We start from the raw sequence: 24,564 nt of genomic DNA, 5'->3' as shown, positions 1-24,564 counted from the left end.
CCAGACTCTTCTTTCCAGTTGCAAAGCTAAACCTAGTCAGACTCTTCTTTCCAGCTCCAAAGCTAAACCTAATCAGTCTCAGCCGAGGATGACTGACAAAGGACGCAGAAGCACTAGTTGTACTGAAGTTGGGTTTTCTTGTTATTAAGCATGTCCACCAGCCGCATAAACTCCGAGGGCTATTATTCTGTCGTGTTTGGGTCACACAAAAGCCTCAGAAGCAGAAACGAGTCCAGCAGACGTCACTTGAGGAGTCGGTCTAAGGAATTCGTTCCCAGTACGGTGCACTCCGGTGCTTGTGACACCCAGTGCCGGCGATCCAGCGCAGTACCTGCCCGCCTGCCCTCTGCCATCAGAATAAAATCGCCCGTCCGAGACCACCACGGGAACCGCGGGTGCGGCCCGCGCGGGGCGAGCGCGGCCGGGGCGGCTGCTGCGGGGCCGCGGGCGGAGCGGGGCCGGTCCCGCGGGCGGGGGCAGCGCTCAGCCCCGGCCGTGCCCCGGCGGAGCCGTGCGGGGCCGCGGGCGGAGCGGGGCCGGTCCCGCGGGCGGGGGCAGCGCTCAGCCCCGGCCGTGCCCCGGCGGAGCCGTGCGGGGCCGCGGGCGGAGCGGGGCCGGTCCCGCGGGCGGGGGCAGCGCTCAGCCCCGGCCGTGCCCCGGCGGAGCCATGCGGGGCCCGCGGGCGGCCCTGGCGCTGCTGCTGGCGGCGGCGCTGGCCCCGCGGCCGGCGCGGCCGCACCCGCAGTGCCTGGACTTCAAGCCGCCGTTCCGGCCGCCGCGGGGCCTCGCCTTCTGCCGCCGCTACGCCGAGTTCGGCTGCTGCGACCCGCGCCGCGACCGCGCCCTGCTGCAGCGCTTCTACCGCCTCAGCGCCCGCCTCGACGAGCGCGCCTACGCCGCCTGCGCCGGGCACCTGCAGGAGCTGCTCTGCCAGGTGAGACCCCCGGGACGCCCGGAGCTCCTGCTGCGCCGGGGGGCTCAGCCACACAGGCGTGTTCAGCCCCTGCACGGAGCGCTGCTGTAGGCATGGATGCTTCTGCCCCATTTGGCCCAGGTGTGTGTGGGCATCTGCTCATGCAGGGCTGCATCGAGCCCGGGTATGGATGCTTTGCCCCGGATAGAGGTACATTCATCCGATGCACTGGTCCAGGCACGGGAACTTTGGACAGTCCAGGGGAGTGTGAGCCATGACTTGAATTCCCAAGCCCGGACTGGAGTACCTACCCACAGGTGCATCAGCCATGGCATTAGCACCTGGGCACAGGCACCAGTGCATCAGGGATACCACAGCAGCCTAGGCTTGTGTTTCTAGGCACTGGAAGGAGTGATTGTCCATCATCAGGTATCCCAGTGGACTTTTTATTATTGGCAGTTATATAGAAGAGGAACAGGGATGCTGCTCTTCTTTAGTTAGGAGCAGCAGTCTCTGAGATAGGCAAGTGGGCAGTCACAGTTTGTAGACTCTCCTCACCCTCCCAGGGTTAGATACCAGATCTGGTGAAGAAACCCAGGGGCCACCTGCCTGTGCAAATCTTGCTCCTTGTTAAGACCAGCTGATGGGGTCAGGTGCTTTTCTTTGTATTGGGTTACTGCACTTTTAGCAGGTGCCAGGTGCTAATAGCCCTGGTGATGGTGCAGAGCAATGCCTGCGGATGTGGCCCGGGAACCTCTGTGGTGGCCATCCTGCACAGGGTTGGGGGGGAGTTTCCACTCAGAGCTGATGTTCTGGGGCCAGATATGATAATGGGATGGTCACAATCTGCCCAGAGCAAAGTGTCTCACCCTATCATCAGTCGAGGCCTTGCATGTATGAAAATGCTCCTGAGACAGATAAGTGGCAGGTTGGCACTGTGCAAGTGTAAACCTTAAATTAATTCAGACAGTGGAGTCTTGTCTGCTGTGCTCAGATGGGACCAAAATGCCTTTTCAGAAATCCTGCTCTTACTATTTTGCTGGTACCTCTTGGGTTCCTTAATCTCACAGTGTACTGGAAGCAAAAACCATTTGAATATATTTTTGAAACAAGTGATGTCTAAGAGTCCATTTGCAGATAGGACACCAGTCAGCAATGTGTGCTAAGCACTCCTGCTTCTGGAAGTGATAACTAAATCTCCTGTGTTTGTCAAAAAGACAACCATTGAAGATGTCTTCAGAAGCACAGAAAAATTTCAATGTGGGAACAATGATTCACCGAAATGTTCTGATGAGCTCAGTGCATCACCAGTCCAGATGTGGCTACAAACCACTGCCTCTGGCTACACAAGCATGTCATGGAAGTTCAGTCATTGCAAACACTCTAGAACATTCTGCTTCTATTCATTCATTGTATATACTATTTATATCCTAGATCTGAATTTCTGAGTGTGTTTCTGTGACTTATGCAGCACACTTCTGTCTCTTCCTCCTGACAATTCATGATTTCTCTCAAATGTGATCAAATTATTTTGACAAGTATCTCAGTTTGTACTTGTGGATTCCTGCCTTTTCTTGAATTCACAGAGTAATAGAACAGCTTGATTTGGAAAGGACCTAGTCCAACCTCCCCTGCAATGAGTCGGGACAGCTTCAACTACATCAACCTGTCCTTGAATGTTTCCAGGGATGTGGCTTCTATCACCTCTTTTGCAACCATACAGTATTTCACCCTCATTGTAAACAACTTCTATCTTAAATCTGGTCTATGTTGACCCTCCTTCAGTTTAAAGCCATTGCCTCTTGTCCTATCACTACACTGCTTTGTAAAACATCCCTCTCCTGTTCTCCTGTGGAAGATGCCATAAGGCTACCTTGGAGCCTTCTCTTTTCCACCAAACTGCAAGAGCAGATGCCTCACTCTGCTTCTCAGGGAACAGCTTGCTTAAAGACTTGAGTTTCCAGATGGAGGTGGTCAAGGAATGACAGGGATAATGTTCAACGCTTTTCTGAGGAGTCCTGTTGCTTCCTCCAGGCTGATAGCAGCAGTAAATAAGACATTGTTTGATGTGGGTGTTCCATCAGATTCAGACTGTTGGAATTCCCCTGATAAGGAGCTGACGTTGAATTCCTGGAACAGACAGGATGCATTTGGTTAGCCTGTCTTAATGTGTCTTGTTTTGTTTTCTGATGAGTATTTTCATAGTACAAACTTGTTCCAGCCCTACTGAAGTAACTGATCATCTGCCCAGTAGTTTCCTCAGTCTTTGGACCACATCATATTTTAAAATTAATGAACAGACAGCATCATTTGCAAATGACAATTTAGATCTAATATTGCTTCTGGGCTCTGACTATGGGTAGAGCTTCTTGGTGTTTTGAGTTATGTGAACATGTCAGAATGATGTGAAGGCTAAAGAACTACAATATTTGCTTCTGAAGTAGAGAAATTCAGCATAAGGTATGAGGCTCCATCTCTTCCAGAATAAAATTTGGAAAATATTTCACATGTCTTGAAAATACCCTAGCACATGCTTAGGTACTTTCAGGTCAGTGATAGATCTCTGAATATCACTGCCAGTGTAATGCTGCTGTAATTAGCTGTATGCCACCAGGAATGTTGTAGGGAGGAAGAAGTTGCCCACAACTTCTGTTAAGACACACCTGAGGCTGTGGTGAACAACCTGCAATGGCAGAGACAGGGAATCCATATCTCTGGGCTATTTTGCTGCTGCTGAAGCCAGGGCATTGCTTTGTAATGCATGAGATCACTGGTTGCTTTGAAAGAGGCTTTCACAGAATGAGGTACACCTGAGTGAGGGGCGTCCTTTCTCTGAATGGGAAACCTCCATAGGCAACAACAGATTGAGCTCCCACCCAGCCCTCCCATCAAATTCCCTTTCTAGCTCATTTCAATTTGTTTTCTAAGGCAGATTTTTCAGTCATTACAAGTGAATTGACAAATGGTCTGTCTCTTTCTGTCCCTGGCACACCTCTGTAACCAAGCCAAGTGTGTTACCCAATCTGCCTGTGTAATTTCAGTGTTTTGTGTTACAAGCAATCTTCTTTTTACCACATTAATTGCTGCTCATTTGAAAGCATAATAACCTTCATTTTGCAATGAATGGCTTGACATTCCAGGAGGAAAGTTTATTGTACACTAATTATCTGTTATATGGCCTCTCAGTTTATTATGGTATGTAATGGAAAATAAAATAAAAATTAAATATTGTGTATGCTTATCAGCTAATTTAAACAGTTCAGAATCTCAGATGTTATATCTTTTCAGCTATTGAGTAGCATTGCAATCAGTATTAAGAAATATCTCCCTATAGATCAAGAAACAGCTCCCTATTTGTTTTTTAAATTAAGCTATTAAATTAAATTTGCTTAGTATAAGAAGAAGCAATGCCAGATAGGAATTTAAAAAATACAGAATTTATTTAAGTAGTAGTTTCTCGTATGACTTTTTTTGTCTCGGGTATTTATTGAAATATAACTTTGAAAATAATTGAGCCTCCACAGAATCATGTTGCATTATTTGAAGAGCACTTTTGATGTGCTTCTTGGGAAGATGCATTATAACTGGAAAATATTGTGCTTATTGAAAGCAAAAACCCTTGCAAAACAGAACTGAATCACTCTGGTCAGTTTGTAACTTACAGACAGTTTTATTGAATTGCAGCTTTTTCCTAAGGAAAATGTGTCTGTAGAAGTTCTCATCATGGAGATTACAATGAGCTGTGTGAACTTGATCCAGTCCTTAAGCAGATTTCCAAGGCTGCACCGTCCCTAAACAAGGGTTGAGCTGCAGCTGTTGCCAGGACCTTGCCTGGGTTGTGGCCATTTTGTACTCACTGTCTGAAATCCTGTAACCTCGGCATCCCTCGCAGGACGCAGTGACCCATGTCATGATTGTAAAATGCCTTTCACCACTCCTGGCTGGAGATATAAACTATCTGTAGGCAAAGGTTCACCAGCAAAGGCAGCTGGACCCAAGCAAGGGTCCTCTCCTCCTCTCCTTTCACATCCCACTCCTCCCAAGGTGTAAATCACATCCATGTCTGAGGCCCATGCCTGGATTATCAGATGATGAGGTATGAATGTCCCAGACTTTGGCCCTGATGGCCTTTCCCTTTCTATCATCAGTGTGGAGATGCAGGGCCTAAATCTTCTCAGCTAATTCTTCAGTTTAATTTCTGTTTTGTGATGGATTTTATTATTGCATAGAAAAGTCAGAGCATCCAAGGAAGAAAAGTCTCTTTTTCCCCAGTACAGTCTGCTAGGGTGATGTAGCAACATAGGCGTCATTGCAGATTTTTTTGAAAAGTTCTGTGTTTAGAATAAATGAGTAACAGCTTGAGGAAGTCAGCTTTCACCAGGAATATTGAAGATAATTTCCATGAGTGCTGAGACAAACCCCCTTTCTAAGATCTTTCCCTCTGTTAACGTATCTTCAGAATAAACCGCAACACATCTTGTAATTAAGTTGAAATCTCTCCAATTAGTATCACTGCTCAGCTGTTTCAAATCTGGTCCTATAAATGACTTGCATCCTTTTCTCCCTCCCTCTAGGAATGCTCTCCATATGCAGCTCACTTGTATGACGCCGAAGATCCCTCCACCCCCGTGCGGACGATCCCAGGACTATGCCAAGACTACTGCACGCAAGTGTGGCAAAACTGCCGCTCCATTTTTCACGCTCTCTCTGCAGACCCAGAGTTAATTGCACTGGAAAACAACATGGCAAAGTTCTGCCGCTACCTGTCCCTGGAGGACACTGACTACTGCTTCCCACACCTGCTGGCCAACCAGAACCTGAACCAGAACCTGGGGCTGGTGACGGCTGACGCGGAGGGCTGTCTCCAGCTCTGCCTGGTGGAGGTGGCCAACGGGCTGCGCAATCCCGTCGCGATGGTGCACGCCAACGACGGCACCCACAGGTTCTTCATCGCAGAGCAGGTCGGCCTGGTGTGGACCTACCTCCCCGACGGATCCAGGCTTGAAAAGCCATTTCTGAACATCAGCGAAGCTGTGCTTACCTCACCTTGGGAAGGAGATGAGAGAGGGTTTCTGTGTATTGTCTTCCATCCTAAATTCAAATTTAATGGTAAAGTGTACGTCTACTATTCAGTTGAAGTTCGCTTTGAAGAGAGAATCCGAATTAGTGAGTTCAGAATTTCTCCTACTGACATGAATGCCTTGGACCATGGTTCTGAAAGGTATTGTACACATGTTTTTCTGACAAATGAATTTAAGATCTTAGAGGTCAACTTGTGCATTTTTAAAGACCATTAATGAATTAGACTTATTTAGTTTAATGTTTTTGCACTCCAGAGTGCTAGCGTGATAGTCCAAGTCCATGTCTAGTGTACTGAGATGCAGAAAATGTGTGTCCTCCATGGATGAACTGCAAGTGTTCAAGGATAAAACACATAGAGTTCTCAGTTCTGGCATGTCAGAGGATTTAAGTAAACATGGATTAAACATTATTTATAGTTAGTGTTTTGGCGTTATTGTTGGGTGGGTCTTGGAAGTTTATTTATTTGTTTTGTACTTTTGTGATTACTCTTTAAAATAGACTTCTGCAAAGCATGAGTGAAATTCATTCCAAAGCCAAAAGTTTCCAAAATTAGTATAAACAAAGTGATACCAGACCAGAGATGGATTTGGTCCCATGTTTCTTTATCTGAACAACAAATCAGCCCTTTGATATTAGAAATAGCAAATTAAATAAAACACAAGTCACTATATTATTACGGAGTGCATTTTAATTGGAAATGTCATTTGTTTGAGTCTGGTCTTGCAGTTGTTCCACACTAATATGCACAGATGATGAGAGACTTGTTTGTGGAATCAGGCTAATAGATTTATAACCTGTTGCAGAACTATGTTATAGAACCACTGTTTTAAGAGACCCTTCAATATTACTAATTCTAAGATTTTTTTTCTTCATTATTTGGATTTTATTAGGGGCTTTCCAAACACCCAGCTGTGGATGGTTCTAGCTCAAAAATGCACATAGCCTAATGGTAGAGAGGGGATACTGGTTTATAAAGCAATTTCAGCAATCCAGTGTAAATGGCACTGTAGATGACAGGTAAGGGGAATTACAACGTGGCACTCAGGAAAGTGAATCAGAAACCTGCAGATATCAACAGCCCATGAGCTGTCTTGTTTAAGAATCCTCAGGCTCTATGTTTGTAACAATTTCTGTGCTTACTTAGCTTATGGTTAGTACGGCAAAAGCTTAAGAAAACAAAATTGTGGTCCTATTGTGCTTGTGTAGGCTCAGGTCCCACTGACTTCATCCTGAGCTGCTGCCCAAGAGGGAGCTCAGGCTGACACGTGGTGTGCACTGCCTTGGCTCAAATGCATGTGTCTGTTTATCCTCAGATGTTTCTCAGTGAGTTTTGGTTTTTTCCATCTTCTTTGGGAGGCTGAGGAAGATTCACCTTTGTCTCCATAAAGGATCCTCCCTCACTCCTTCTGTCAGCTGGAACCTGTGCCTTTTGCGCAGTTACCTTATCACAGAGGTGCTGACATTTAACAGGAGGTGACAGTAACTCCATAGCTGGGTTCCTTCCCACAGCTCACAGTAACTATCAACATTTCAGAATGGAAAAAAAAAAAAACTGTCTAAAAATGAAGTGGTATATGTAAATATTATAGTTTGCTTTTGTAGGTCTTAAGATGCACTGCCAGCATGAAATATGGACTTTTTTAGAAGCTGGAAATAATAAACTATAGTTGTTGCACCTGGGAACCTCCAATGCATGTACTTGTGGCTTTACTATTCTGTAAAATTATAATTTATGTATTTTCCCCCTTCATGCTATGGAAGGGATTCCAGAAGCATAAAATAAACAAATAAAATAGAGAGTTTGGGCTTAAAATTAAGGTAAATTAAGGTTGGTACTTCTTTGAATAACCTTTGGTAAATTCAGTTTGTTGGTGGGGCTGCTTTTAACCGCTCTTTAAACTCATAAAGTCCTGAGTGTGTAATTATCATTTCAGGATTCTTCTCTCTTTAAGAATCTAACTATTCCTTAATGTTTGAGAAGTTTTATGTTAGCTGTGAAAGTGCCTGGCAAGATTGTACCAAAAGCTGTACAGATGCACAGATGGACTGGAGTCCTTTCTCTTACAATTTCCAATTGGTTATTAGCTCAGATGCCTTTTCTTTAATAAATTATAAAGAAAAATTAAGAACAAGATTAAAAAGGATGAAGAAAGAATCAGAGGAAAAGTTTAAGCAATTAAAAGTATATTTTTTCATGTGATTTCCCAGACTTTCCATATTACAGAATTTGGTGTTTCTGTAATCTGGAAAATATGTTGAAACTATTTAAAGTTAGAAAATCAGCTATGCCCAATAAAAATTCAGTAACATGGATAAGGAGGAATTTCTATCAAAACCAATCTGTAGCTGCTTCCATCTGTCATGACATTGCTCTGCCCTTTGCATACTGCTTGTGCAGTAAGTAATTGCTTTCTCCCTATTTTCACTTAGGATAATCCTTGAAATAGAAGAGCCTGCTTCCAACCATAATGGAGGAGAGCTGCTCTTTGGAGATGATGAGTACCTCTACATCTTCACTGGAGATGGAGGCATGGCTGGGGATCCTTTTGGCACCTTTGGAAATGCCCAGAACAAGTAAGACTGGATCTATCCCTATGGCAGCTCCAGGCTGTGGGAAATCAATGCCAGCCACCTGAAGGCTGTTTGAGGGCAAATGCAATTAATCTTGAAATGGTTCTTTTTTTTCAGAGATATTCAAAGACTTGTTTCTTTCCTAAAACAAAAAGAATGAAACCCTAGACTTTCCAACCGCACCCCACCTCTGATTTTTTGCCAAGGTCTAGTCTTATTTCTTTATCTTTTTCGCTTCTTCTCTCGACACAGATCAGCGCTGCTGGGCAAAGTGCTGCGGATCGATGTGAACAACAACGAGCGCGGGCCCCTGTACCGCATCCCTGCTGACAACCCCTTCGTCAGCGACCCCGCGGCTCGCCCCGAGGTCTACGCCTACGGCGTGAGGAACATGTGGCGCTGCTCCTTCGACAGGGGGGACCCTCACACCAAGGAAGGCAAGGGGAGGCTCTTCTGTGGAGATGTGGGCCAGAATAAATACGAAGAAGTCGACATCGTCGAGAAAGGGAAAAATTACGGCTGGAGGGCGAAGGAAGGGTTCAGCTGCTACGATAAAAAACTTTGCGCCAATTCTTCCTTGGGTAAATTGATGTGCTCTCGTTTTTAATTCCTGCCTTCAAAGCCTGCCTGCTTGGTGGTACACACACCTTTTTGAGATGTAAACCTCTGCTGTCCTTCTAGAAGGGAACTGGCTTGGGCATAAGTACTGAAAGTATAAATGTTACCAGTTCTGAGTTAGGAGGAAAGTGAAGCATGCTCGCTGTTGTTTTTCTAGGTGATTGTTGTTGTTAGTGAAATTACTTTGTGATTCTGTAGTTTAGAGGGACAATTTCATCTTTGCCACATAAAATAAGCTTTTGTGCAGGAGCCAGAAAAATATGGAGGAATTGTATTTTTCTCCATAACTCACCCTTATTTTAAAAAGAGAGAGAAAATTGACTGATCAACCCTTATGCACGCTACTTGCTTTGCAGGTAACTGAATGTACAGTGTATTTTCTTTTCTTTTAGCTATGCCACAAAGGAAAACCTCATTTTATTTTCATTTCTTTAAACTGTTCGAAACTGGATTGAGGGTGTTTGCAGGCTGGCTAAATTCCAGGGAGTGTGTGAAGTCAAAACATACTGAATTGCAAGGGCTGATGTGGACCATGTCTTGTGCTGGAACCTCTTCTCAGAGATTCAAGGAGTGGGCTGGCACTGATTTGCATTAGCTGAGATTCTGATTATTTTCTCTTCCATGTGCTATGTGTTGTTTAATTTTCTTCCTAATATTAACTCAGTTTAAATTCCTGACTTCCAGTAGCTTTGCTATAAGTACCAGCCAGAGTGATTAACTATTTTTTAATAAAAATATCAAGAGCAGGGAGCAGATTTTTTGCACTCCCTTTGCTGAAGCAGTTGTCAGAGAGCTCATTTATTGCTCTCCTGTGTGACAGTACCCACATGAGCATTCATGGCAGACAGTTTACTGAGGTCTCCAGGGATTCAGAGCAATTTTTGATGACTTTAGAGACCCTTTATTCGAACAGTGAAATGTCACAGCCCCTTTAGAATGATAAGTACAGCTGAAGTGTAGAAAACACCTGCTTTAGAGGAAATTCCCCTGGTGCAAATTCCTTGCTGGCAGAGCTGCTGGGTTTGCTACTTGCAGCATCTGCTACATGAGCAGGGAGTAAGGCTGTGAGGATGAGGAGGAAAGGGTACCATGAGGTACCTGTGAGCCAGGAGTTTCAAAAGAAAGGGGAGGAAGCATCTAATGGAGACCCTCAAAATCAGGACATCTCTCTCCATTTTACATTTGTCTTATGTTTTAACTTATCTTTCACAATGAATATGCCAGTACTACATCATTCATGCCTGTACCATCCCATAAATATTTGATGGCCCTTTCAAGTTGCTTCTCAATCTCAGAGGAACAGAAGCTATTTGTGCTGACATCTGACATATCTTTTCATCAGTGCCTGCAGTCTGGAATCACCCATCTCTTTTTTTCCTTTTATCACCTAAACAAAGCTGCACTGGGCAAACATTTCCTGCATGGGTGCAGTGGCCCTAGGAGTAACCTGTGATTTGTAGCTAAACCAGACAAGCTCTCTAGAAATGTGGCAGAAGTTGCACTAACAGAGATGGATTGTAGTGGGAGGAGAAGGGCTCAGGAGAATACTGAGGTGTCTTGGTGAGGGGCAGGGCAATCAAATGTGATTCTGAAAAGGCAAAAATCAAACAAAACACAACTCCATCGGCAATTCATTTAAATAGAAGATGCACCAGGGAACCTGATTGTACTCTGCCAGTCTCAGAACAATCTAGATAAAGGCTATTCTGCAGCATGTGCAAAACAAGTCACAGATCTTTTCTGCCCTACAGATGATGTGCTTCCAATTTATGCATATCCACACAAAATGGGGAAATCTGTTACAGGAGGCTACGTCTATCGAGGTTGTGAGTCTCCAAACCTGAATGGCCTGTACATATTTGGTGATTTTATGAGTGGGTAAGTAAACACTTAGGGCACTCACAAAGTTGTACCCCCAGCCAAAACCCCTCCAAAACAGCCTGATAGCCCTTCAACCTTCCCCTCTTGTTTTTTCACGGGCTTGTGTTGCTCTTTAAGACAAAGGGTTGCAGGGTGTATCATACACTTGGGTTAATATTAACAATCATTCACTCAGAGAAGCTGCAGTTCCTATTGCAGCTAGTGTGGGTAGGAAGCATTAAATATCCTTTCAGGTGTCCATGCTAACATTCATAAATCATCTGGGTCAGGTTGTAGAAGTGTTCTTTTGCCTTGCAGACGCCTGATGTCTTTGAAGGAGGATCGTGCTACTGGAGAGTGGCAGTACAATGAAATCTGCATGGGGACAGGACAAACGTGCATGTTCCCGGGGCTTATCAATAACTATTATCAATACATCATCTCCTTTGCTGAGGATGAAGCAGGTAATCTTTTAACTTTATGTCACACTGAATAGCATGTTTCTAGTTTCTCTTCTGAACGAAACACCAGAAAAGGAATCAGAGAGGGCAGCAGGCCATGGAGAGGCACAGCACGAGTCTTTAAAATGCCATATTCCCAGCATCTCCCAAATACCAAATCGAAGTTACAATGCTAATTTTGAGGTCTGAGTGCCTACAGTGGGAGATGGAGATTCAGTTGCCTTGGGACTGAGTCTGGTGTGCTGGACATGCTGCTGCCCTTCCCTGTGGAGAACAGGGAGCAGAGAGGAGCAAGTAGAGTAAAACAAACTTAGAAAAGAAACTTCATTCTTCACAGTGCCATGCCAAGGGGAATGCAGGCCCTGGGAGCCTGAGAAGATGATACCCAAGTGAATAGCAAGTCTATCCTCTTGTCTAGTCAAGAAGGCTGCAGGCATTATTAATGCATACAGGGAAGAAGATGTCAAGAACAGCAATTATATATCTGCTTACCCTGGGCCGGGGTATTTGTACCTCTCAAGATGAAGCAGAACAAAAGTCTATGTTTTATCTTGTGTGAGGCATCAGCAAAAGAGTCTTTAAGTCCATATTTTATTAGTGCCAGATGGAATTTTGCCTGACATAGAACTGAAGGTTGCAGTTTCAGCAGAGCTTTGCTGTGTTTTCATGACTGCAGACATTTTGCTTTCTAGAAGGGAGCTGCTGCTGTGATTTGAAGAGGAGGAAATAAAGAGTCCTGGGGTGCAAGCTGGTGGTGTCTCCTGCTGTTTGTACAGGGGGGTTGCAGAATGTGCAGCCCATGCAGCCCCTGGCTGGGAGCAGGCAGAGGATGAGCCCCACAGTGTGTGCTTCATGTGTGACCCAGCAATGCAGGAGTTGTGCTCTGCCCTGCTCCTGGGAGGTCTTGGCTCGTGATCACAAGCACCTGCTTCCAGAATGCCCCAGCTTTTAAACATCTGTTTTTTCCTGCAGATTATGTCAAGTTTGGATGTTGCTCAAATCATATAAATGCAAATTTTATCTTGCAAATGCAAATCCTCCAAGTTAAGTATTAGCTTGAAAGTTTGACTTTATTTTAGAGTTAAATTCCATTTTCTGTAATGGTTAATATTCATGGAATTTAGAGCTGTTTCACAGAGCTGTAGCGAGAAGGATATCTTAACCGAAAATCAAATAACTTAGGTCAAATCAGCCATGTGCTAAGTGCAATATCAAGCTGTTGATTGCAGTCCTTACTCATGCACATGAGGATGATATCCCTCATCCTGTGCTTGTCAACAGAGTCTGGACAAAACAGGGTAAAATGCTGCCACCCTTTTGCCCTACAGTGTGTTTTGTATAAATGCAATAGAGCTTAATGGAGATTTGGGCTGGACTCTTATTTCAGAGGTAGTAAATTGCCTTGTGCTTGCTTTATAGTAATAGAAAGAAATCTGTTGATAACAGTGTAGTGAGGTTGCTTTATCTGCTGTGGGCAGTGTTCTCTTGCACCTTTTTTGTGTACTAGGAATCTCATTTTTTACAACTTTGCCACAGAGTTTATTTTAAAAGGGTTTTCTTCACAGAAGCATTTAAGTTTTGGGGTTGTTGCTCTGATGGATGTTAATCTACCTGGTGCAGTGGGTGTGAATAGTTCATTGGGAGAGTTCTGGTTTTGGCTCATTGCACAGCAATTATAAAGCCATCAGCCCCGTCCCTGGCCAGCAGAACATGTCAGAGACACCCCAGACCTGTGGGTCACATGTGTGTAGCCTCTGTGCTTCATGGCCTGAGCATCCAAACTCCTGCCTGATAACTTCCAGGAAAGAGGGGCAGGATGTAAAATACATGTCACCACAAAACTCAGTGCCGGGTGTTTCCTGTCCCCATTTGGACCAAGGCTGCCTCTGGCCTGTCATTAATGAAGCTGACCAGAAAAATGAAGAAACTAGCCAAAGGTTTCTGCCATGGGATTGTCTGGAGGAACTCAGCCCAGGGCAGCACAGGAGATCAGGTAGGAGGACAGAGACTCAGCCTCAGCTGCCACCAACTGCCTACACATTCCCTTGCTCACATTGACCTCTCTGTTTCTTCCCCTCTTCCCCCTGGACTACCCATAGAGCACCCAAAAAAATCTGCCTTATTCACTAAGCAAGTCTCCTGCCTCTTTTACTATTTTCTATATTTTTCTTTTTTTTAAATATTGCAAATATATTTTTTCTCTCTGATCCTTTTTGTTGCATTGCTCAAGCACTTGAGCTCTCAAATGAGTGCCAGAAGGGCTGTTTATGCCAGTCTCCCCTGCACAACAGGAGAAGAAGGATAGAAATGCAATTAAGAAAAAATAAATCAAATAAATGGTGATGGACATTGTTGGGTTGAAGGTTGAGCCCTGCAAATGTGACCTGACAGAGCTATGATGAATCAAATGCCTTTTGTCTGAGATATGTCTCACTCTGTGAGACATATTTTGCAAAAGCAAAATGTCCTGTAATTCACCCCAAATGAGTGCTTCATCCAAATGAACAGAAGACAGTGCACTTTCTTAATTTCCTTTCATTTCAACAGAAGTAATTCAGGGTTTGACTGTAATACATTAGAAAATTCAAAGAACACAGATCGCAATGAGATGACAACTAAGGTATGGGCAGGTGACCTTGCAGTGGAAATTTGTCCAAATAGTAATGCATGACAATTTTGTAAAAGCTGCCACTCACTAAGAGTATTTTATGCCAATGGACTGCAGATGAGCTCTCAGGCCCGTGATGCAGAGTTAATGCTTTTGTGCTGTAAAGGACAGAAACTCCATGGAGAATTTTCATGGGTGTGTCTGTTTTTTTTTACCAGGGGAATTGTACTTCTTATCCACTGGTGTACCAAGTGCCACAGCTCCCAATGGAGTGGTGTACAAAGTGGTGGACACATCCAGGTATGAGATGTTCTTGTTGCAAGGTGTGCAGTGAGTCCTGCTGTGGGATGTGTGATGGTGTGGATGTGATGAGTCGTGCTGGCTGACTAATTAACTCTTCTCCCATGCTGGGCCCGTCTGGGGAATTCAATCAAGGAACATCTGGAGCAACCCATTGTGGGTCTGCTTTGCTCCTGCTGTCCTGGGGGTCTACATGCCTGGTGCCAAACTTATGGGGCCTGTTGGTGTTATGTAGGTTTGGAGATTTCCTGAACACTAGAGGGTGGCTTGTCTTTCTTGGACAAAGTTTCTTTATATTCCTGCCCAAAAGGAGGCACTTTTTCTCAAGCTATTTTTTCTGAGTTCCTCTCCATCCCTTTTTTCATCTTCCACAAGAGCCCTGTGCCCCCAGACCACTGCAGCCAAAGCTGGACCAGCATGACCTGCAGTGCTTTCTTTGGCAAACCAGACATGAATATAAAAAAAGTACATTCTTCTTAGTGTTTCAAAGAGCAATATGGATTGGATAAGAAAAAAGGACCATCACTACACCTCTTGGATTCCATGTGCCTGTATCTGAGACTGGGCAAGGCAGGGAATAGCTGTGTTTTATGGGAAGACTTACAGCTGTTTTTTCCATCTTCCTGTTTTTAAAGTGTTACTATTATTGGCTAAACACCAAGCTACTTTCGGCCAGAAACAGAGTGAGATTTTTTTAATAGCTTTTTTTTTAAATGGATTAAATTTACAGCTTTAGCTATCTGAGGATTTTGAACCAAACCACTTGTCTAGTTTTATGTTGAAACCAGTCCCCAAAATTAAAAAGCCCCCAGATCTCTCATGTGTTTCCTCCAACTTTCCTCTGTCAAGAGCATTTTCCATTATCTAATGCAACGGAAGAGTTCCTGTAAACTATGTATTAAGAAGCTGGTATTACGCAACCTGTGCAAAAATAGAGAAAGCAGAAATCAAACACCAGCCGTAAGTTTAAGTTTAAATAGAAGTTTTATTCATGTTCAGAGTACCAAAAAAAGTCATTGGAAAGCTCATGAACGTAGGGAACATCCTTGTATAGACAGTTGAGAGAGAAGCTCTCTGCCTTCCACAAAAATGCAAATGCAAACAATCCTAATTGCCCAGGAGTTATACCCTCCAAATGCAAACATCATTAATTTTTGAACCAATTTAAAAACCTCTGAAGAAGTCTGAGGATTACCAAGACAGCTGTCATAGGACAAAGTGGTGATGAACTGGATGTTACTTCCCAGAAGTGGGATACATCTCTATGGCAAGCAAATTCTGTCAAAATAAAGCACCATACTAAGACAAAGCCTCTAAGGAGACACTTAGAGTTCTTTTCTGAAACTAATGCGTTTTTGGCACGACATCTGTTTGGGCTTTCTGTATGAATAATAGTGTGTTATTTTGCTTCCGTGAAAACAGTCTGAAATCTTGCATACACATGATCTTTGTGTCAGATATTCAACATATACTGTCTAGTTTTGTAATTTTTATTTTCATTTTGATTAATCTCTTTCTGTAGTGTTTGAACCTGCCAATATTTTATTTCCTTAATGGCTTCAATAGTGGCAACTGAAAACACAGACAGAGGACTCCACTGCCTTGTGAATATTTGGGCTTTCATCAGTGGTGATCTGTGATTCTTTAGTTATGTTTTCTACTGTAAGAGATTAGTTGCATCATTTAAACAGACCTTTTTTTTTTCAATAAGAATTATGTTCTTAGAAAATAATGGGAAGCAAAGTGTTGCAATGCCAGAGGAAAGGAATTAATTGTGCAGTGTACGTGTCCCTTTCTTTCAAGGACAGCGCCACCAGGAAAATGCCAAGTTGAGCCATCGCCAGTGAAAGTCAAAAGCAAGCGCATCCCGTTTGTGCCAAAGGAGAGTGAGTGTTACTCTTGCTGTTTATTACTGGTTCATGTTATCTGGCAGTAGATACAAACTCCAGACTTGCACTATCTCTCCACATGTGTGGAGACTACCCAGAACTACGCTTTTTAGGGTATCCTCAAAATTAAATCTTTCCAGATGTTTTGGATCTGAAGAGTTGGTTCAAATAAGTCATACACTATTTCCCCTTTCCTGGCCATGTGAAATTTCCTTTGTAGTTTCTGGCCCTGTTCATTTTCCCTTTTTCAAGCCATATTCTACACATTTCATTACCACCAGCTTGGTTTCCCTGTAACTGTTCCTGTCCAGATACCATGTGCTCAATGGCGCTTTTCAGTGACAAGTGATTTTTTGCAGTAGCTTCGGGTAGTGGAGAGGATATGATGGGTAAAGGGTTGGGAAGTAGCTCATTGAGCAAGATGAGAGCTGAGTCATTGTTAGTTGAAAGTGAGAAAAGGTGGGATGAGAAAATGCTCCCAGTATAATCAGTGATCACACACTGGGGTGAACTTTTGGCTTACCCAAACCCTCCAGGGCCTTTTGATTGCTTCATGCTGCGTGACGTATTGTACTGCTGAAGCTGGAGTAGTCTGTGGTGGAGCTGAATCTGCAGCAAGCCAAGGACTATTTATGTGAGAAACAAAACCCTGAACACTATATTAGGATCTCAAAAGTAGACTAGGTACTATCACATTAAATGCACAGGGGAAAAGAATGCACTTTTCCCCTGTGCATTTAATTTACATTAAATGGTATCTAGGTATCTAGGCCGCATCCCAACAAATTCCCTTCCAACTCAGCATAGTCCATGAACTTTCATAGTCCATGAATAAAGCTAATGGTACTGCAAGAACTTCAAAGTCAGGATACTTTAATTTAATTTTTAATGACAATAATCACATTACATTGCATTTGAGTCACTAACAATTCCTACAGCTTTGGCTTCAGGGAATAATGAGGGCACTCAGCACCTTGCAACATTGAGTCTTTAAGGTGGAACAAACTCTAAGGCTAATTATTGACTGCTGACCTGCCTGAGCACTCAGTATCTTCAGAGATATTCTCTTTTTCTAGCTGTGCAGGCAGCTTCCAAATATTAACAACTTTGTTCATGTCCAACCATTTTTGTCCATTTCTGCTTATGCATTATTCTCTACCCGAGTCCAAAGTTCAGATTTTTAAACTATACATATAACTAAATCTTTTGGGCTTCTTTACAAGGTAGTTTTTGTCATGAATTAAAACTTAGAAATGGTGAGAGAGATTCTACCTAGTGTGTTAAGAGTTACACTCTCCTTTTGGTGAAAAACATGCACAGCTATTTTGATTCAGAAGCATGTGAACACTGGATGTTTAGCTATAAATATTTGTTGTTTTGGTTAGTATTTAGTCTGAAAGTAACAGAATCACCAGGGCATGTGCCTTGTATTAGCTATGAGTGCAGTTTTTGGAAGTGTATTTAATAAATAGTTTATTAGAGAGTATTATATAATGACAATTTGATCCAGTGAGGTGAAAAGCACTCCCAGGTGACCATTAGCTTTCATACAGTCCTACACAGTATTCAATCAGTCCCAGGGTTTTCAAGTGCTTTGCCAGACCAGGCTCCAGCAAATGAGCTGTGCACAGGTAAGGCCTTCAAATCTATTTCTTGCCTTGAGAACCACAGCTTTCAAAGGAAGGAAATATTTTCATGTCATGAACACAATTCCTTTTCAAAGATCATTATTTGGAAAAACATGGACCACTGTGAGGGTTTGTATTTTGGGGACAATAGATACTACGCACAAATAAGACACTGATATTTTTCCTCATCTCTGTACTACAAACCAAATGATGAATGAGGATGCATAAATCTGGGATATAATTCAAAGTCATGATGTCTTTGCAAATGTCTGTGACATTATCCCAGCTCTGTTGAATGTTATTCCGTGAAATTCTGAATTGCTTTCCTCTGGCAAACTAAAACTTATTTTTAAGCTAAAAATAAAGCACATGTGAATAAGCAAGTCCAGTAACACCTGGAAACTGTGACAGCAAAGAATTTTCATCTCTTCAGAATTCAAGGCTCTTTTATTTTTTTTTCTTTTTTTCATAAGGAAAAACAAACCCAACCCCAAATCCTGTTTTATGTGTTGTCCTGGCAACTCTGTTCCTCTTGCACATTCCAGTTGCCAGAGAGAATTGATTTTGAATGTTCCAGATTTCAGCTCCTCTGAATAAAGCATCTGGCCCAGCGGGGAGGCCACGCTCTCCTCTGGTAATGATCCAATCCTGAGTAATGAAGAGAAGAGCAGAAATAGTGCCTGTCCATGAAATGCTTTCGGCAGCTCTTCGCCGGGATACGGTGAAAAGCTCCTCTCCTGACTGCGAATCTCCAGCACCTAGCCTTGAAGGGCCAGACTGACTTTTGCCAAGAAACCTCTTGGAGCTTCCTTTTTGGGAGAGGCTCAGTGTTGGCACTCAGCCCTGCAGCCCTCTCTGCTAGCTAACAGCAGCCCGCATTTTTCACTGAGGAAACAGCGGGTCGCTAAGAGTGTTGTTGCTTCCCAACAACGACCAAGTAGGCAAATTCCAAGAAAATAGTTATACAAGTCAAAAATCATCACTGGTTTCGCATATTTGTCTCCAAGCACTGCCCAGAGCGCGACAGACTCACGGCTTTCTGCCTTTTCCCCCAACAGAGTTTATTATGAAAACACCCCCGGCACCGCGTCCCCGGCAGAAGACCACGAGCGAGGCGCCGCGGGGCGGGGTCCCGGAGCCCCGCGGGCCGGGCGGCCCCGGCACAGCCGCGCCTGGCGGCGGCCGCGGGCCGGGCCGGGAGGAGCGGGCGCGGCGCCGGCAGCGGCCCGGCCGCGGCGCCGTGCGGCTGATGCGGCGGGGCCGGCGGGGCCGCGGCCGCGGCAGGGTGGAGGTGTTCATCGACGGCGAGTGGGGCACGGTGTGCGACGACGGCTGGAGCCTGCCCGCCGCCGCCGTGGTGTGCCGCCAGCTCGGCTTCCCCTACGCGGTGCGGGCCGCCAAGAAGGCAGAGTTCGGGGAAGGGAGCTCCCTCCGCATTCTCCTGGATGATGTGCGGTGCTCCGGGCAGGAGAGGACGCTGCTGGAGTGCGCCCACGCCGCCGTGGGCACGCACAACTGCTCGCACGAGGAGGATGCTGGCGTGGTGTGCAGCCGGGAGGAGGTGACACACCGGTGACAAGAGCCGGGGAAGGCAGCCGAGGGACTCGGAGCACATCTGCCTCTTGCCCAGCCCTCCAAACCAGCTGCAGTGCTGAGGAGGGTGTGCCCTCCCTTGAGGATGCTGCATCTGTTCAAAGTAATCTTATGTTTTCTTCATGTTCGTCCCCATGCATTTGCTTCAGAGGGGAAAAAAAAAAGTAAAATGAAGCACTGAACTGAGTATGTTGTGGGCAGGTGCTGCATTTATATGGGGGTTTTTTTGTAGGAAGAAACCCCCAAGCATCAGCCTTTATAGATCAGAAAAGAGATGCATCCTGCTGCCCTTTCCCATTTTAAAATACAGCATTCTTCAGCTGTGTATCGCAATGTTTTGCCAAAAAGTAAATTCCCAAATGGCCGTGTTTCACTCTTATGGAAACATTTGCATTGTTTGCCTTGCTTTGCCACCTGCAGCTCTAAGCTGAGGTTTCTGAGGATGTGCCTTTCTAAATCTGAGCCTTTGAAAATTACAAAAGTATATATAATTTCTTAACCTTCCACTCATTAGTTTAAAGGAAAAATATTTTTCTGTAATGCTTTTTATTGGTATAAACCTATTGGTCATCAAGGATAAGCAAAATCAGGTGATTTAGAAGAAACCATAGCGTACTGCATGGAAAATATTTCTGCAGTTTATATTAGCCTAAGAGAAAAGAAAATCTAACCCCTTTTACATGAACAGATTAAAAATCTGTCCCGTTTTAGATGCACAGGATCATTATCCAGTTTATCTCTGAAGACAGTACGTGTTTCTCCACTTTCCCAAACTTCATGAAGGCACATGTTTTTTCATTCAGTTTTTCACAGGTGTGAATGATTAGACAAAAGGTAATGCACTGGGGCAATAATCCAGTAATATTTACCCCTTTTTAGAGGACATTAAAAAAAAAAGCGAACAAAAGCAACCCTATTTTGTCTGAAATGTGTTTTTCACCTGAGTGGTGATGGGAGACACGTGTTCGTTTATGAAAGCTTTTGGCCCGGTCATTTGTTTTCTCTGGTATAATCAGGATAGGTTTTGTCTTGCTGCTCACACAAGAACGTGAGAAAGACAAGGAAAAAAAAAACAACAAAACAAAAAACCCTCAAATATAAAATGACCAGTATGTCTAGCAAAGCAAAACCTTGTATCTAAAGATCTTACTGTGGATATTTATTTTAACCCAAATTCAAGTTGACAGTATCTTCTTAAGCCTAAAACATGTATAGGGTAAATAAATCTGTTTTAAATATTTTTCCTCAATTTTCCTCAACTTCCTGATAAATTATCATTAAATTGTTTTTGGTATTAAAGAACACCTTCAATACCCAAAATCAGTTGATAAAAAAAGAAAGAAAGTGTTTCCCCCTACTTCCTATGAAGTCTAAAGGAGGAACAGATGTATAAAGTGCCTTTTGAGAGTAAAGTGCCTTTTGAGAAGTACTACTCTCATTTCGTTTGAAAACCTACAAATGCCATCACACACCAGACTGTTATCAGGCCTTTGCCTTTGCAATGAAGTTGCAAACTTTTTTGTTTCGAGTGCAGAAATTCACTTCAGGCCCATCAAAATGTTCAGGGGACAGGACAGTCCTTTGTAAATTCTTGTGTTAAAAGAGTTGGAACTTACAGAGCTGGTGGGACTAGAAGGCTGGAGGAAAATTGAAGGTGGAGATACCATGTTTCTTTTTCCAAATTCCTCTTCCACTTCTTTTGGCTCCTTGGCCAAATTTCAGCTCCCTCTGTCTGGGAGATTTTAAGAAGAACCTTGATCATAGTTATACTTCAAAATCTCTGGGTAGAAAAAAGACCTGCACAATAAAAGTTACCCTAAAGGAATTGAGGTGGTTCCAGGATGTCTGCCACAGACGAATTAGGCAGGAATTTCACCATAATTTTCTAACTATTAAGTATTCTTTTTCTAATTTAACTGTTAGCTACCCTACACCTGCTTTAGTCCATTTAAACATCCTGAGAACAAGCAGAGGCCACGTACACCTTGGATATAGCTGGTGGGGATTTCCAGCACCGCAGGCTGGCAGGCAGGGTGACACGAGGCTCTGGTGGCAGCCGGAGGCACAGGGAGCCAGCCCAGGGAGCAGCTGTGGGTGAGAGCGAGCTGTGCCTGGCTGTGCTGGCACTGAGCCCTGCACCCCGATTTGCTGGTGCTGCTATGTGGGTGCTGCCAGCTCCACAGGGAAATATTTACTAGCAGAAAAAGAGACAACACTTGTTAAGTACAGGGGTTTTATTCCTCTTATCCCTTCTCCCAGCCTACGCTGAGTGGGGAAGGTCTTCAAATAGGATCGAGCCAGCTCAGTGCACGTGGCTGTGTGTGCATGTCTGTGCCTGCCATCTCAGTGCACTGCTGCGATGCTGGGAGGGTATTTCTGACCATTGTGGTCCCTTTCAAGATTAAAATATATCTGTTCTAACTCCTGGTATCAGTCAGTCTAGTTCACTGGTATTTAAATTATGAGCCTGTACTATTTAAAGCACACAAGTACACATGCATTTAAATACCTGCTATCTCATCTGTTTTTTATAGGATTCTTAGTGATATCATTTTTATATAGCAGGATGTCACACGAATTAAACATTAGTTAAACTAATAACCCCTGCTGCTACACTTGAACATGACAGTATACTTCCTGGATGCTAATTCAGGATAAATCTTAAACTAGCCCACAGTGCAACAAGACTTCCTCATGTACTTCCTCAGGTGGCAGTTCCAAACTTTTGTCCAGTAGCAATATGTTTTATTGCCTTGTCTCCTGATTCAACTCTGACTGAGACTGGAGAACCTGCATTTTCCTTACATATCTTTCCTTAAGCTAGCACAGCTGCATCACACAGAGGACCCAGCATATCTCTAAGGGAACAGTGTAAACTCAGCCTTTCCATGTCTTTTTCTCTAGCTCCAAAGCAGAGTAGCTCTGCCCAGAGCTCAGGATTTTTCATTTACGACCTTGTGATGCCCAGCATCCAGCCTGAGCACTGCCACACTGTGTTGCAGTCTGAAGTATAGACATTATCTTAATTTGAATTTACCATGTTCTTTCCAAGAAATACAATAGATAATTCTCCCCAGCATATCTAGGAATAATCTCTTTAATAATAATAAATAGGAATAATCTCTCTTTAGAGGTTGCTGCCAAGCAGTGGAGAGATAGTGAAGTAGGTAGGGTGTTGTATCAGGGGTTCTCACTCAAATGTTAGCAAAACCCTCACGGAGCTGAGCCCTGGCTGGAGCATGCCATGAGGATATCCTCCATATCAGGGGAATTTTGGCTCTGCCCAGCTCAGGCTGCAGGGTATGAACAGCATGAGGCCCATGTATCACATTAATAAGTGCAGAGGTCTGTAATCAAATTGTACTGAAGACATGACACGTTCAGAAAGCTCAGTGTCACTGTAGGTGACACTGGCACAGGGTGCAAAGGTGAGCCTGGGGCCTCAGTTTCACGTGCTGCCATCGTGTTTGCCTTGCCTTTATCCACCCTATCAGCCTCTCACCAGTTAGACCTTTGTGTTGGGCTTTATGATGGCCTAGGGAGAACAGCAGCTCTTGAACACCTGCCCTGCTCCAGGGCCCAAACCCAGCAAAACACTCCCAGCACTGCGCCCAGCTCAGCCTCCCTCTTCTTTCAGGAGTTAGCATTGATACAGCTGGCGGGTGACAGTCCCCAGCACAGATCCATCCCTCTGTAGGACAGCTCAGCCTGACACTGTTTGGGTGTGGTCAACATGGAAATTCAGAAGCACAGAGGAGAAAAACAGTCACAAGTATGAATATTCAAGTCTGATTTTGTATTGGAAACATGCCAGTAGTCCTCTCTAAAAGTTAGGTTGTCATGTGAGATGCATTGGCCCCCTTACATACTTTCAGACATAAACACACATTTTTCTATATGAAAAGAGACGTAAGCATCTTTTGATAAATACTAACTGCATTCCAAATTTAAGCTTTAAGAGAACATATTTTTTTCCCTCTGTAAACCAAGAAAACATGAAACCCATTGTGCTCATACCTTGCTGCCTCGTACATGACTTTCCCAAGGCTCTCATGTCTGGGGCACAGGTGCAGATATAGAGCTGCCTCGAGCAATGTTATAACATTGTCAGAAAAGCAGCTATGATGGAAATGGCAATCATTCCTTTGCAACAATGTGGTAAATAGGAATTCTATTTTTAACAACAAAAAAGGCTGTAGTGTTCAGTCAGTTGTACAAGTATCACATTAAGTAGTTTGTTCCTCAAGGGCATTAGCTGTTGGCAATCACTAAACCCTTAGTCTGTTTCTCTTATTACTAACATCTTGCCCACTTCATGCTGGAAAATTTTGATCAATGAGGTCCTGATTTTGATCATACTGGGGTCCTGACGCTGGGGGACAACTGACTCAAGGTGAAAATCACTGCAAAGGTCTGTATTTGGCAATGCTGGGTAAGTAACACCTAACCCACTGCAGATTTTGTTCTGACTCCTATATCCAGTGTAATCTGTGGCTAGACGTCTGGTTTTAGATCAGCTAATTTATCATTATTAACTAGCTTTTTGAGTTTTCCTGTCCACATCTGCCGTGGTAAGTTCTGAGTGACCAGGGTGCCCAGCCCTCTGGCAATGTGTGTGCTGCTGAAGGCGTTTCCCAGCACAGGAGCTGCCTAAGCTCTGCCTTCTCCTTGCTGTCCTCACTTACAACGTAAACAACGCTGCACCTTCAGAGAGAGAACAGAATGTTTTCAAACCATGCAAAGCCAAGCAAAAGAGAGCAGGAGTTCGGACCAACCCTATGTCTCACCTATGTCTCAAGTTCACCTTGGAACTTCACCTGTTAACAGCTCCCAGTTCTCTGCTCCTCTGGCCGGCTCGCAGACGTGTCTTGCTCCTGGCTTTTTCTCGGGAATGCGCGGCTTGGCAGAATGTCCACGCGGTGGCAGCTCAGTCCCCAGCAGCGAGGGGACACGGGGGAGCCGAGCCGAGCCGAGCCGAGCCCAGCTCAGCCCAGCTCAGCTCAGCTCAGCTCAGCCCAGCCCAGCCCAGCTCAGCCCAGCC

At 44.2% G+C, this 24,564-nt stretch overlaps 1 protein-coding gene across 1 annotated transcript; it reads left to right on the top strand.

The window, feature by feature from the left end:
- The first annotated feature begins 667 nt into the window (after window positions 1-667).
- On the top strand, window positions 668-20,772 carry HHIPL1 (HHIP like 1). Its single transcript, XM_021549669.2, has 9 exons — window positions 668-934; window positions 5,488-6,134; window positions 8,426-8,569; window positions 8,819-9,147; window positions 10,936-11,062; window positions 11,363-11,508; window positions 14,332-14,413; window positions 16,217-16,299; window positions 18,989-20,772. Exons 1-9 carry the CDS (start codon window positions 668-670, stop codon window positions 19,504-19,506), a joined length of 2,343 nt encoding a protein of 780 aa, XP_021405344.1. The 3' UTR covers window positions 19,507-20,772.
- Window positions 20,773-24,564: the final 3,792 nt, after the last annotated feature.

The sequence above is a fragment of the Lonchura striata genome, chromosome 6 (assembly GCF_046129695.1).
Source record: "Lonchura striata isolate bLonStr1 chromosome 6, bLonStr1.mat, whole genome shotgun sequence".
Taxonomy (NCBI): domain Eukaryota; kingdom Metazoa; phylum Chordata; class Aves; order Passeriformes; family Estrildidae; genus Lonchura; species Lonchura striata.
The sequence above is the reverse complement of the archived record's forward strand: the minus strand, read 5'-3'. Positions and strand labels throughout refer to the sequence as shown.

Excerpts from the sequence above, each read along its gene's own strand:
- HHIPL1 (XM_021549669.2), top strand. The coding sequence starts at position 668 with ATGCGGGGCCCGCGGGCGGCCCTGGCGCTGCTGCTGGCGGCGGCGCTG. Across the intron at positions 935-5,487 it reads TGCAGGAGCTGCTCTGCCAG|GAATGCTCTCCATATGCAGC; the intron begins GTGAGACCCCCG and ends CCCTCCCTCTAG. Across the intron at positions 16,300-18,988 it reads CCCGTTTGTGCCAAAGGAGA|AGTTTATTATGAAAACACCC; the intron begins GTGAGTGTTACT and ends TTCCCCCAACAG.